The sequence below is a fragment of the Symphalangus syndactylus genome, chromosome 7 (genome assembly GCF_028878055.3).
Source record: "Symphalangus syndactylus isolate Jambi chromosome 7, NHGRI_mSymSyn1-v2.1_pri, whole genome shotgun sequence".
Taxonomy (NCBI): Eukaryota; Metazoa; Chordata; class Mammalia; order Primates; family Hylobatidae; genus Symphalangus; species Symphalangus syndactylus.
Window position 1 is genome coordinate 37,499,912 of NC_072429.2, and position 14,149 is coordinate 37,514,060.

Genomic DNA, 14,149 nt, shown 5'->3' on the forward strand with positions numbered 1-14,149 from the left:
GTATGCTGACTACTATTATCATCAATAACCCCAAGGCCATTTCTAAGATCACCTTTAGGGTAAAAAGTCAAATGGTGCTGCTGTTGTGGAGACAAGAACAGGCCAGAAACCAAGAGAAATTGCTCCAAGAGTCCTCTTCCTAGCTGTGCCACCCATGGCATGCCCTTCACCTCTTTGGACTTCAGTTTTCTTGTCTGTAAATGGGCATAACCCCTACCTCCAAAGAATGATCATGAAGGAGAGATCTGTAGTGCGTGGAGGGATATAGGAGTAGCTGCCCCTGGCATGGAAGGCCCTGGACTCACCCCACTCTTGGGCTTGCTGCTCATGGAGAGCCCCAGGGCTGGCCCTCCCGCCAGGGACTGCTGCAAGCGCTCCTTCACAGCCACCAGCTTCAGCTCCAGGTCAATCCGGCGCTCCTCCTTTGCCCGACACTGAGCTTCCAGGGTGGCCACGGCTTCTTCCAGAGCCTTTAATTTTGCTCCTGAATCAAGAGACACTGATAAGAAAAAGCTGAACCTGACCTGAAGCGTCAGGGAATCTGGCAGGGCCTCAGGCCTTTGTCTGCCCCTCCTGGAGGGCCTTTCCAGCCCCCAGTCTTTGTTAAGAGATGGACTCTGGGCTTGGGGTTCCAGCTCCATACTAGGATTCCAGCTCCATGATGAGATGAGGTCTCATTATGTTCTTTATATGTCTGGTACCCATTTCACCATCTCCTGGAAATAGCACTCTGAGTTTTCATTGGGAAACCACCTTCCCCCTCTCATTCTGTCTCTCTTCTGTTTTTTTTTTTGTTTTGTTTTTTTTTTTTTGAGACGGAGTCTCACTCTGTCGCCCAGGCTGGAGTGCAGTGGGTGATCTCAGCTCACTGCAACCTCCGCCTCCTGGGATCAAGCGATCCTCCTGCCTCAAGCCTCCCAAGTAGCTGGGACTACAGGCACATGCCAGCACACCCAGCTAATTTTTGTATTTTTAGTAGAGATGGGGTTTTGCCATGTTGGCCAGGCTAGTCTCAAATTGCTGACCTCAAGTAATCCACCAGCCTTGGCCTACCAAAGTGCTGGGATTACAGGCATGAGCCACTGCACCTGCCCCCCTACCCCCATTCTCTCTAGTTTGAGTGGGGCTGACTCTACTTCTAGTTCAAGGGTTTGGCACGTAACTTAGGTCTGCCCCATAATCACAACTCATCTTCTGATGACAGCAATTGGATTAGGGATGAAAGTGGGACCAATCAGAGTGAATCCAGAGGGTTTTGTGGTGGTCGTTGGGAGGAGAAGCTCTCTCTGTTTGGGTTGGCTGGGAGGGCTGGGTGAGGGCTGGCACTGTGCAGCCATCGTGGCATCACAAGGGGAGAATGAAACCAAAGGAGAGAAGGGTAGAAGCATGAGTGTGAGAAATAAGCTTCCTGGTGACATCATTTAAGTCCCTGGACCCCACTACACCAGATCACTGAATTTTCCAATTACATCTTCTTTTCATTTCTCTGCCAGTTTAGCTTTGGTTTCTGTTACTTGTAAACAAGTGTCATAGCAGGGCTTTATAGACACCAGAGTTTTCAGTAGGATTTTGCTGCTTATTCAATTTTTTTTTTTTTTTTTTCTTGAGACGGAGTCTTGCTCTGTCGCCCAGGCTGGAGTGCAGTGGCATGATCTCGGCTCACTGCAAGCTCCACCTCCCAGGTTCACGCCATTCTCCTGCCTCAGCCTCCTGAGTAGCTGGGATTACAGGCACCCACCACCACACCCGGCTAATTTTTTGTATTTTTAGTAGAGACGGGGTTTCACCATGTTAGCCAGGATGGTCTCGATCTCCTGACCTTGTGATCCGCCCACCTCAGCCTCCCAAAGTGCTGGGATTACAGGCATGAGCCACCATGCCCGGCCTCAATTTATTTTTATTTTTAAATTTTCTTTCTTTAAGAAAAATAGAGATGAGGTCTCATTATGTTGCTCAGGCTGGTGTTGAACTCCTGCGCTCAAATGGTCCTCCTGCCTCAGCCTCCCAAAGTGCTAGGCTTACAGGCATGAACGACGGCACCCAGCCCACTTTTTCGATTTAATCTAACAAATCTATATTAGTACCTTTCTCATGCCAAGTGCTGTGTTGGGTCTTACCAGGTTTAAAAATCAGTTCCATTCTTTGTCCTGAGGGAGGCTGTGCTGGAAGGTTTTCTAGTAATGTTGAATTCTTTATATTCATCATTCACCATGTATTTAATGCATGCTTACCATGTATCAGGCATTGTCCTCGGCCCTAGATATATCAGTGAACAAAACAGGCAAAGATCCTTGCCCTTATGGTGCTTATATTTGTGTGTCTGTGGCAAACAATAAATAATAAATATAATAAATAATCTGATATATTACAAAGTGATAGTGCCATAGGGGAAAAAATTGAGCAGGACAAGGAGAGTCAGCTTGCTCCAAATCTTGGTTCTGACTCTCAGAAAATTCTTTATATGGAAACCAAACTGCCTTCCTGTGCCTTCCTCCTGTTGATTCTGGTTCTTGGCCACAGAGAACAAGTCTTCTCCTTTAAACCAGAAGTTCTTAATCTGAGGTTCATGGAGTCTTAGGCAATCTATGGATAGGCTCCACAGGCAGCCACATGAGCTCCTGAACTTTTTTTTTGCAGCATTGTAAACTGTGGTGTTTCTTCTTAGGAAAGGGTCCATAGGTCCACCATTCTCATAGGGCTACATGTTTGTGGACATGTTCTATAAAAACAGGACTTCTGCTCCCTCCGGCATGTGAAGAAACCTTAGGCTTAAAGTGTGTCAAACTGCAGTTAGAGAGAATGCAAAGGAAACACAGCAGAAAATAGGGTGTGGAGAAGCCCAGAGCAGGCAGGGCCTGCTGAGGTCCCTGGGTTTCAGAAGAGGATCCTGGGAAAATGTCATGTCCATTATTCCCTTTACTAGGACCAATGTCTCACATACATCTGTGAATGAATGAAGGTGGGGTTCAAAATGACATCTCTTATTTCCTTGATTCTAAGGCACACTTCTGTGCTTCATATTTCTAAAATCAGGTTGCTTCTTACTACATTAAGTGTATACATTATTGTGATGCTTTGTAATCCCTCCAAAACCAGTTATTAAATTGATGGCACTTTCTTTAATTGGGAGGAATGATGATGATAATGATGAAAAGGAGAAGAAGAGGAGGAGGAGGAGAAGGAGGAGGGGAGGAGAAGCCCACTTGGGTAGGAAACCAGGTGACTTATGCAAGAGACCTCCCTTTACTATGCCCAAGGATGAGCTGGCCACCCATAGGTGCTCAGGACCACACCCACATAGGTACCTGGGCTGCTCCGAATGGCTTCCTTCAGTTCCCTTTTCTCCTGTCTCAGTGCTATCAGCTCTGTCCGAATCGTCTCTTTCTCTTTCTCCAGCTTCTCTTTTTCTACCAAGTACCTCCGGGCATCCTCCTCGGCTCGGTTCTTGCCATACTTGTATTGATTGGCACCTGCAAAGATGTAGGGAAGGGAAAGGCCCTCAGTTCTGACCTCTGGCAAAGGTACTTGGGTGGTGTCAGCTTCTCTTTCAGCCCCAACTTCTCCATCTATAAATGTTTAGATCTAGTCCCTTAGATATATTTAGTGTGAATCCTCTAAGGAAATAAGAAGCAAAAGGGAGGCCACAGGGCACAGGGACTAGGTGCAAGGCCTTGGAACAGACAGTCTGAGATTTGGGCATTTTTGACCTTCCTGGTTGTGTGACATTAGGCAAAAGTGACTGGTAGTGTTTTTCTGTGCCTTTCCCCCTTGACCTTAGTTTCCTTATTTGTAAATAAGGATATGGATACAATTTACCTCATAGAGTTGTGGTAAGGGTTAAATGAGATGATTGATGAAAAGCACTTAGTATGGTACCTGGCAAATAGTAAGGGTTAGATAATAATGATAATATTATTAAAAAACAAATTTGTGATGTAAAACATACTTTGGTTTTAAAAGAGCATGTTTTATAGTCAGTTTTCAGATATTTATAAGTCAAGGAGACTGTTCCATATAACTCAGATCTCCAGAGATTCTAGACTTTGGACTACAGTCAGGCATTGTCCATTTTATTACTGGGGAAGGGGTTGGGGGAGGGAGGGACCTGGTGGTCTACTGTAGGTTCAATACTATGATGGACAATAAAAGCAAATAATTATGGCAAAAAATATTTATTATTTACTTCACACAAGGCACTATATGCTGAGCCATTCACTTGCATTCCCACTTAGTCATCGTGAAACTTATTTTTTTTATTTATTTTGAGACAGAGTTTCACTCTGTCATCCAGGCTGGAGTGCAGTGGCATGATCTCAGCTCACTGCAACCTCCACCTCTGGGGTTCAAGCGATTCTCCTGCCTCAGCCTCCCAAGTAGAGTAGCTGGGACTACAGGTGTGCACCACCACGCCCGGCTAATTTTTGTATTTTTAGTAGAGATGGGGTTTCGCTATGTTGGTCAGGCTGTTCTCGAACTTCTGACCTCAAGTGATCAGCCTGCCTCAGCCTCTCAAAGTGCTGGGATTACAGGAGTGAGCCGCTGCGCCCAGCCCACAAAACTTACTATAATTAATATTCTTTTATTGTTGAGGAAACTGAGGCACACAGAAGTTAGGTCCCACTGCTAATGGTGGCAGAGCCGAGGTTAAACCCATGTCTCCATGTCTGTCTGACTCCAGGGTCCATGCTGTGCAATACTGCTCTACCTGGGCCAAGGCCATAGTTCAACCTCTTAGGGAAAGTTTTACTTTTTTTTTTTGTGCACTATACAGAGGTGCACACAGCTTTATATAAGTCGATGCAGAAAAATTCCTGCAGTTTATGGATAATTGGGGGTCTTGTCTAGCCACCTGCTGCAGGGATTGCAGTGGTCACCTAGTGACCTGTGCAAAAATCTGTTCCTGACACAACTACCTGCAGTTCAAGCCTGATCATAATACAGCATGGATGGCCTTCTGGCTTTCATTGTTACTGATGAGAAGTCAGCTGTTAATGTTACTGGGGTTCTCTTATACATGATGACCTGATTTTCTCTTTTGCCTTCAAGATTTTTTCGTTGTCTTTGGTATCAGCATTTTTACCATGATGTGTCTTTTGTAGATCTCCTTGCCTTTATCTTACTTGGATTTCACTGAGCTTTGTGGATGTATAGATTAATACTTTTCAATAAATTTGGCAAGTTTCATCCATTATTTGAATATTTTTTATGCTCATCTGTCTCTCTTCTCCTTCTAGTACTCCCTGTACACATATGTTTGTGCACTTAATGGTGTTCCACAGTGCTCTGAGGCTCTGTCATTTTTCTTCATTCTTTTTTACTCTTTGCTCTTGATTTGCATAATCTCTATTTTTCTGTCATCAAGTTCACTGATTCTTCTACCAGGTCAAATTTACTGTTGTGCCCATTGAGTGAGTTTTTCATTTCAGTTATTGTACTTTTCAGCCTCATGATTTTTATTTGGTTCTTCTTTTTATAATTTCTATCTTTCTGTTGGAGGCCTCTATCAATATATTATCAATAATATATTCCACATGACTATACTATATAGTACAGTATAATATAGTAAGCATATAGCTATATTCCATATAACTGTAGTGTAGTTCCATATACGTATACTGTAGTGTACAGTTTAGTGTAGTGTAGTACTCAGTATAGTCTATTTCCTCCTGCAGTATGAAGTCAATTTCTCCAGACTGTTGTTTATAAGTTACCCAGCTTATGGAATTTTGTTATAGCAGGAGGAATGGGCTATTATCAATAATATATTGATAGAGACTATCAATAATATAGGCTATCAATAATATAGACTATCTGTTAATACACTGTCATCTCCTGTTCCTTTATTTCTTTAAGCATGGTTTCCTTAAGTTCTTTAAATATATTTATAATGGCTGCTTTGAAATCTTTGTTAAATTCTACATTTGGGCCCTCTCTCAGGCAGTTTCTGTTGCTTGACTTTTTTCCTTCTGTATGGGTCACATTTTCCTGCTTCTTCATGTGTCTCATAATTTTTTGTTGAAAACTGGTCATTTCAGAGAATATATTGTAGTATCTTTTGATATGCATCCCCCCAACCGGGTTGTTGGGTTGTTACTTTCTTATTTGTTTAGTGACTTGTCTGAAGTATTTTAGTGTAGTCTACTTCCTCTTGAAGTATGAAACCACTGATGTTGCTCCTCAGAGGCCATAGCCTTGGCATGTATACAGTCACTCTGGGGTGACAGCGTATTAGCAGGGATTTCTGACTCTTTCCCTAATCTCCTGTTAAGCAGTCGGCCTCTGTTGCTATTACACCCAACTCTACTAATTGTCAGGTGTTTGGTCTATTGATTTTGACAATGCATCAATTACTCCACAGCCTGATCCAATTAAAATCAGCCCCTTTACAGGATAGTTCTGGAGGCCCATCTTTGAGATTTGTTCTAACCCTAGGAGGGCTCTTTTTATTTAAAAAATTTCTTTTTAAAAATATATATATATATTTTTTTTGGCAACAGGGTCTCACTCTGTCACCCAGGCTGGAGTGCAGTGGCACCATCATGGCTCACTGCAACCTCTGCCTCTTGGGTTCAAGTGATTTTTGTGCCTCAGCCTCCCGAGTAGCTGGGCTTACAGGTGCCCACCACCATGCCTGGCTAATTTTTGTATTTTTAGTAGAGACAGGGTTTTGCCATGTTGGCTAGGCTGGTCTTGAACTCCTGGCCTCAAGTGATCCACCTGCCTCAGCCTCCCAAAGTGCTGGGATGACAAGGGTGAGCCATCACGCCCGGCTGAGGGCAATTTTAGCCGTCTCTTTCTGTGGTTCTCTCTGATAAACTAGCCTATGATTTAGTTTATTGTTCTCATAACCACCAAATCTCCATTGTTTTTGAGAGCACCCTTTGGTTTACACTTTCCCACACTCTGTTCCAACTAAAGTCAGTTCTTTCGAGGAAGAGCTTTGGAATTCTCTGTTCTTATGGCCTGCCTTTCCCCACTCGGCAAAATCTCTGAGTCACTGCTCTGGATCCAGGGGTGGGAACGATGGCCTGTGCTGTGGTTTGAATGTTCATCCCCTCCAAAACTCATGTTGAAATTTAATTGCAATTGTAACAGTATGAAAAGATGGGGCTTTGAGAAGTGATTTAGGCCATGAGGGCTTGCCTTCATGGGTGGGATTAATGCCGTTAAAAGAGAGCAAATTCAATCCCCTTTTGCCTCTTTGCCCTTCCATTTTCTGCCATGTGATGATGCAGCAAGAAGGCCTTTCTAGATGTCAACACCTTGATCTTGGATTTTCCAGCCTCCAGACTAGGAGCTAATAATTTCTGTTCATTACAAATTACCCAGTCTCTGTTATTCTGTTATAGCAGCACAAAACAAATTAAGAGCCTGTTTCTCTTGGAGTGACATTCCTGTTATGAGCAGGGTGCTGGGTGGGGGCAGTACTCTGGTCTACTCTGCTTGCCTCTCCCAGCATGGAACCTCTGCCTTACAAGTGAGCTAGGATGAGGGCAATCAGGGCCCCAGTATTCTTGGCTTACCCTACCTGGGGCAAAGCCTTTGCTCCACCATCTGGGTAGAGGAAGGGAGCTTCCTACCTCTTGGCTGCAATCACCTGGAATTTAGCCTCTGCAGCATGGAGCTGGGTATGACAAAAAATACTGGCAGCCTGCCCTTCTTGGGGAGATACTGTAGCCCTTGACTGGCAGCTGGGGGAAGAAGGAGCCCTGTTTTCTTGTCTAGACACGCCTGGAGTGAAGATTCTTTCAAACTGAGTTGGGGAATAAATGGGTAGGTTGTAGCTCAAATGCCACAAACTCTCACTGTTCTTACTAAGATGTAGCAAATTTTCTAGAATAAATGTTTCTTCGTTTGCCCTTAGGAAAATTTCCCAGACTTTAAATAATTGTTTGTTTTAATAAATTTCACCAGCTACAGCTGTTTTGCTAGGGAGTGGGTCCATGCAGCTTCTCACACCACCATTTTTCTCAGCAATCTACTTGGCCTCCATGATTCTTGCTTCCTGATATTCATGCCCTTTTATAGTCCCCTCCCACACTAAACAGTGCTGACCTGTGTAACCATTAGGATATTGCAGAATGACAGAGTGTAACTTCTAACCATAGGTCATAAAAGACCTTGCAGCATCAGCCTTGCTGTTCCTTCTTGGGTTGCTTGCTCTGGGGGAAGCCAGCTGTCACATCACAAGGACAAGCAACTCTATGAAGAGATCACCCTTGGCAAAGAACTGAGGCCTCCTTCCAACAACCAGCACAAACTTGCCAGGCATGCAGTGAGCCATCTTAGAAATGGATCCTTCAGCCTGTCAAGCCTTTAGGTGACTTCAGAGGACCGGCCAACATCTTGAGATCTCATGAGAGACCCCAAGCCAGAACTACCTATCCAAGCCATTTGGGATTCCTGATCCACAGAAACCATGTGATATAACATATCTTCCTGCTTATTGTTTAGAGGAGCTAAATTTTGGGTAATTTCTTATATAGCAATAGGCAATTAATACATGATCGTGGGCAAAATCCTTTGGCTATAGACTAGATGTTTACATCCCACAAAATTCATATGTTGAAATCCAATCCCCTTTGTGATGGCACTTGGAGGTGGGGCCTTTGGTAGGTGATTAGGTCACGAGGGTGGAGCCCTCATGGGTGGGATTAGTGCCCTTAGGAAAGAGACCCCAGGGAGCAAAAAGATGGTCATCACCAGGAAACAGGCCCTCACCAGACACCAAATCGTCTGCCACCTTGATATCAGACTTCCCAGCCTCCAGAACAATGAGAAATAAATTTCTGTTATTTATAAGTTACCCAGCTTATGGGATTTTGTTATAGCACGAGAAATGGACTAAGATATCTTCCCTTTTATTTTCTTCAGTTTCTTCATCTAAAAAACAACCTTGTTGGAATTCATCAGTTTTCCACTGTAGTTTCCCACTGCCCTTCAAGGAACCTCATGACCCCACGGTGATGGCTAACAGGAAAAGTGGAGGCCAAGTGGGCCTCAACCAGAGTAGCTCCACTTTTATTTTTCTTTTATAAACTGGGCTTTCATACAAGATTTGATTTGAAGAAAGGGTCTGCTTTTTTGTGTGTGTTTGTTTTTTGTTGTTGTCATTGACATTTGGTGATTTCTTTAACCTTACATGCTTTTTTCAGTTTAGATTTCCATTTTAAAATGGGCATTTCACAAGGCTCTGCATTTCCAGTGCCTCTGAGAGTAGAGTGCAAAGTTACACAACAACCTTCTGATTGTTCAAAGAGGAAACTCAGGCCCAGAGAGGGGAAAGGACTTTTCCCAGAGGTACACAGTAATTCAGTAGTCAAGGGAGGAATGAGGAATGGAATACAGATTTCCTGACCCTCAGAAGGGATGATCTACACAAATGAAATGGAGTTATAATATAGAAAAGTATTTTTGAAAATAGGTATTAAAAAATAAAAGTAAGTTTTCAAAAAGCACGGAACAGAACTTGACTCTGCTGAGATGCAGGGGGAAGACATGTAAAAGAACAAAGCAAAAACTTTTGGAACACGCTGTCCCACAGGAAGCTGGCTTGTTCATAAAGATAAATCACACAGGAGCACAGATTACTGTTGGAAGTAAAACAGAATTTACAAGAGTTGCCTGGCATACTTAGTCATTATTGTGCAGCGTGGCAATCAGGCAATTCACAGAGCTCCTGTGGGGTGCTAGGCAGAGCTAGGGTGGGACACCAAGGTGAGCTGTGGCTTTCATGGCAGCTGGCTCCAGGGTATTTGGATGGGTTCAGTTCTCCACTTACTACCCCAGATCAGAAATCACAAATTGTTAGCCTCTGAAACAGACACAGCTTGTCAACAATGTCTCTCTCTCTCTATTTGGCCTCATTTGGTGCTAAATTAAAAAAAAATAGTTGCTGATATTAAAAAATAAGTAGATTTCACCTAAATTCTAGATTTCTGGCCTCTTTTAAGTAATTGGCAAATCTGGTGTTAGGGGCCTGGTACTGCTGCATAGGGATCATCTGCTGGAGCTGAGCAGCAGCCTCCCCTATAGTTGGGACCTAGAAAACTGGGTACCAGTTTCCTACAGTACCTCCCCAACCCCCACCTCCCTGTCATTTTCCCTCTGAGGCCACATGCTAGCTGCCCTTTATCATTGTGCTTGCTCTGTGATTTTTCTTATGGTAGAGTATTTTCTTGCATCTCACTTTGCTCATTTATTTACCCACCAGGGAAACTGATTTTGAGATCCCTCCTATAGACTGCTTCCTTTCCTTCCTCCCTAGTCAGCAGGGGAGGCCCACACACAACTCACTGGAGGCGTGGCGTTTGACTTTGACTTGCGGGTCCACGCGATGGGACTTCTCACTGCAGGAAGAGGCGTGACGCTTCACCTGGGCCCCTGTGGGGCGCTCGGGCTCCTCGTCCTGGTGGGAGATGGAGGAAGACAGTTAAGTTCAGGCAGGCGCAGACTCATCAATGCAGGGTGTACTGCGGTCTTTGCTCAGTATGGAGTCTTCTTGCTCTGAGATCTTGGTCTTACATTTCTAGACTTGCATAGCACTCAAAAATCATATAGCACTTTTGCTAGCAGTATATCATTTGAACCTCGTACCTTTCTGCTGGGGGGCAGCAGAAGGCAACCCTAAACTGCAGCACCTGCTGAGAGGAAAATTAGAAAGTCTCAAAAGACTGTGGGTGGCTATATTTGATTTATCATAGATATTTTTGTCTTTAGAACATTTGGAAGTATCCTGATTTTCTGAATCGCCTCAAAAAGAAAACAGTCTTCCCTCAAGAAGAAAAGTCCTGGATGAGATGAGCCAGTGATAGAAGTGACATAACTTAATAGATTAATTATACATTTGTGCATGAAGAATATTAAGAATACTAAAAATCCAGTGAAAGCTTAGGAAACGAGTTAAATATGATAATAATGCAATATAATAATGATGTTGTCAACAACAGTACTATCTACTCCTCTGTATAGGACCTTCCAATGTCTAGGCACTGTGCTAATTTCTTTTTTTGAGTGCAGTGGTGTGATCATGGCTCACTGCAGCCTCAACCTCATAGACTCAAGTGATCCTCCCACCTCAGCCTCCTGAGTAGCTGGGACAACAGATGTGCACCACCATGCCCAGCTAATTTTTGTAGAGACAGGGTTTTGCCATGTTGGCCAGGCTGGTCTCAAACTCCTGGGCTTAAATGATCCACCCACCTCAGCTTCCCTAAGTGCTAGGATTATAGGTATGAGCCACTGCACCCAGCCTAAACATTTTTTTTTTTTTTTTTTTTTTTTAAGACAGAGTCTTGCTCTGTTGCCCAGGCTGGAGTTCAGTGGTTTGATCTTGGCTCACTTCCACCTCCTGGGTTCAAGCAATCTTCCTGCCTCAGCCTCTTGAGTAGCTGGGACCACAGGCATGTGCCACTATGCCTGGCTAATTTTTGTAGTTTTTAAGTAGAGATGAGGTTTCGCCATGTTGGCCAGGCTGGACTCGAGCTCCTGGCCTCAAGTGATCCACCCACCTCAGCCTCCCAAAGTACCGGGATTATATGCGTGAGCCATGGCACCCAGACCCCGCCTAAAATTTTACGTAAAGTATTATTTAATTCTTGCAGCCATCCAAGAAGGTAGGTTTTATCATATCCTTTTGGGGTCAGGAAGTGAAGACCAGCAGCCCTGAATCTGACTCAAACTTCACATCCTTAAGTGCTAGGCTGTCTTGCCACTAAACTCTGCAACTGAGAAAAACCTCAACCTGCATCCACAGGTTTATCTGAGTCTGAAGAAAGACCATATGAACAGAAGGATGACTGGAGAAATTTCTAGAAAAGGGAGTCCTAGAGGTGAAAACTCAGTGTGTCATCCAGCACCGTCCAAGGCAGAGGTCCTGTCTGCAGACACATCTGTTGTCCCTGGCAGCTTAATTGTCTCTCTCTTCTGCTGTGAGGCCTGACCCACCCACCAGCGTCTGATTGGAATGTGGCTCTCCTCTCACTTTCTGAGGGAGGAGACAGCACAGGGCATGCTGCCAGGAGCATTCCAGGTCATGTGATGGCTACACAGGCCTCACTGTAAATTAGTAAGCTGGTATCTCCCTGGCTTAGCAAGCAAAACATGGAGACTGGCCTGGGAGCTGAAGCTCCCAGATCACGAAGTCACCAGTTGAAGGCTTGCGGGGTGGCCCCAGAGTCAGCACCTGCCCCAGACACCACAGAATCAGCAGGATAAGTTCACAGAGTGGTAAACAGGAGGAGGGCCCCAGCATCTTGCTCAAACTGGAGACGATGCCTCACCTTTTGGTAGTGTTTGGGAGTCTACAGAGCCCTTTCTTTCTCCCAACCTGGGTCTCTTTCCACGGCACCACCTAGCCTCCTGTGCCAGGGATTCCTCATCCTGAGCCATGCTCTGTGATAAGAAGGGGCTTCCCTTCTAGCTATTGCTGCTTAAATGAAAATGATCTTTCTGAGGCAGAAGGTAAAGGGAGCAGAAAGAGGGAGAGCTAATAAGTGGCCTTTGCCACATTCCTGAGCAGCCCCAAGGGACTGTACCTGCATCTTTTCGTAAGGAACATCATCATAGACTCGGGGCTCAGGCCATTGATTCTGGCAGGATCTTGCATATCTAGAAAATAAAAGGTATGATGACAATGACAATGACAATGATGCTTTGCAGCTTACAGTGCTTTCCTGTCCTCAGTCTCATTGATTCTGGCAGAAACTCTTTTTTTTTTTGAGACGGAGTCTCGCTCTGTCGCCCAGGCTGGAGTGCAGTGGCGCGATCTCGGCTCACTGCAAGCTCCGCCTCCCGGGTTCATGCCATTCTCCTGCCTCAGCCTCCGGAGTAGCTGGGACTGCAGGCGCCCGCCACCACGCCCGGCTAATTTTTTGTATTTTTAGTAGAGACGGGGTTTCACCATGGTCTCGATCTCCTGACCTTGTGATCCACCCTCCTCGACCTCCCAAAGTGCTGGGATTACAGGCGTGAGCCACCGTGCCCGGCCGATTCTGGCAGAAACTCTTAAGGCAGGTCAGAAGATTGGTAAAAGCAAGATGGCAGGCAGCACTGTGTCATGGGCTGTGTTAGGGTGTCACAGACAGGACCAATGTGATTCTCATAACAACCTGCAAGGCAGGTAATTCATCACCGCCATTCTATGAGTCAGAAAACAGAGATCCGAGATGGCAAGCAACCAGTGCAAGCTTCCACTGCTGGTGGTGACCGAGCTGGGACTCGAACTTGGCTCTTCTAGTACCGAATGCCATATACTAGCCACGTGCCCATGCTCCAGTGTGTGAAAGCTTAAAGTCCCGTGACATGAGGGCAGAGCCCAGGCCACTACTCCAAGGCTTCTCTACTTTTGCTCCTTCCATCCACACCTTGCCTCTGACTCTGGGCTACCTCCTTCAGCCAGCTCCCCACTCTTTGCTGGAAGAGGAAGACACCCACTCCAGCTTACCAAGGAAGCAGAGCTTTCCTTAGCTCCTCCCTTCCCTCCCAGTGCCCAGGGCTGGACTCAGCCTCTGAGAGGGATGGAGACAGGAAAGGTCCTGGGCAGGTGTGGCCGGTGCAGCTGACACTTACAGGAAGGAGTTGCGCCCAGCACTGACGATGCTGGTTAAGGTCTCCACATCCACGTAGTCATAGTGCAGCGCCTCTGGAGTGACTCTGGAGCCCATCTCCACCAGCAGCAGCCCGAGCCAGCGACCCATGTCCTCTGAACAGCTTGCCTGAAGGACAGGAGGCAAACGTGGAGTTCATTTTCCTACTGCCAGGGCTCCTGGAGACCTGTTCACTTCAGCCAAACCCAGAAATATTTGTAAGTACTGACTACGTAGCCGATACTCAGGGGTCAAAGAGGAATAAGATTATAGCACACATCCACAAATCCAAGAGCTCCCTTCTTCCACCTATTCAGGTTTCCATTCAAATGTCACCTCCTCAGGGAGGCCCTCCCTGAGGACGTCTCTAACACAGGCCTCCCTGCCCTCACTTTCCATTCTCAGAGCCTTCCCCAACCATTAGAATATAAAACCAACATTTGGGTGTTCTCTGAATTTTTAAAAAAATATTTACTTTTTATTAGAAGAGGCCATTTCTCATATAACTTAATCAAAATTGTTTCTTGTGTTATAATTGCCAAATAATTACAATACTGCGTATA

The 14,149-nt window shown here is 45.2% G+C and overlaps 1 protein-coding gene across 3 annotated transcripts in view; it reads right to left on the reverse strand.

Moving 5' to 3' along the window:
* AFAP1L1 (actin filament associated protein 1 like 1) overlaps positions 1–14,149 on the reverse strand; it is a 72,482-nt gene that overhangs the window by 10,810 nt on the left and 47,523 nt on the right. For all 3 annotated transcript variants that reach the window (XM_055285674.2, XM_055285675.2, XM_055285676.2), the window contains exons 13-17: positions 13,570–13,715; positions 12,537–12,609; positions 10,297–10,408; positions 3,306–3,470; positions 306–484 (exon numbers count right to left, since the gene is read on the reverse strand). In XM_055285674.2, coding sequence (XP_055141649.1) covers positions 306–484; positions 3,306–3,470; positions 10,297–10,408; positions 12,537–12,609; positions 13,570–13,715 — 675 coding nt within the window. The remainder of the gene's footprint in view (positions 1–305; positions 485–3,305; positions 3,471–10,296; positions 10,409–12,536; positions 12,610–13,569; positions 13,716–14,149) is intronic.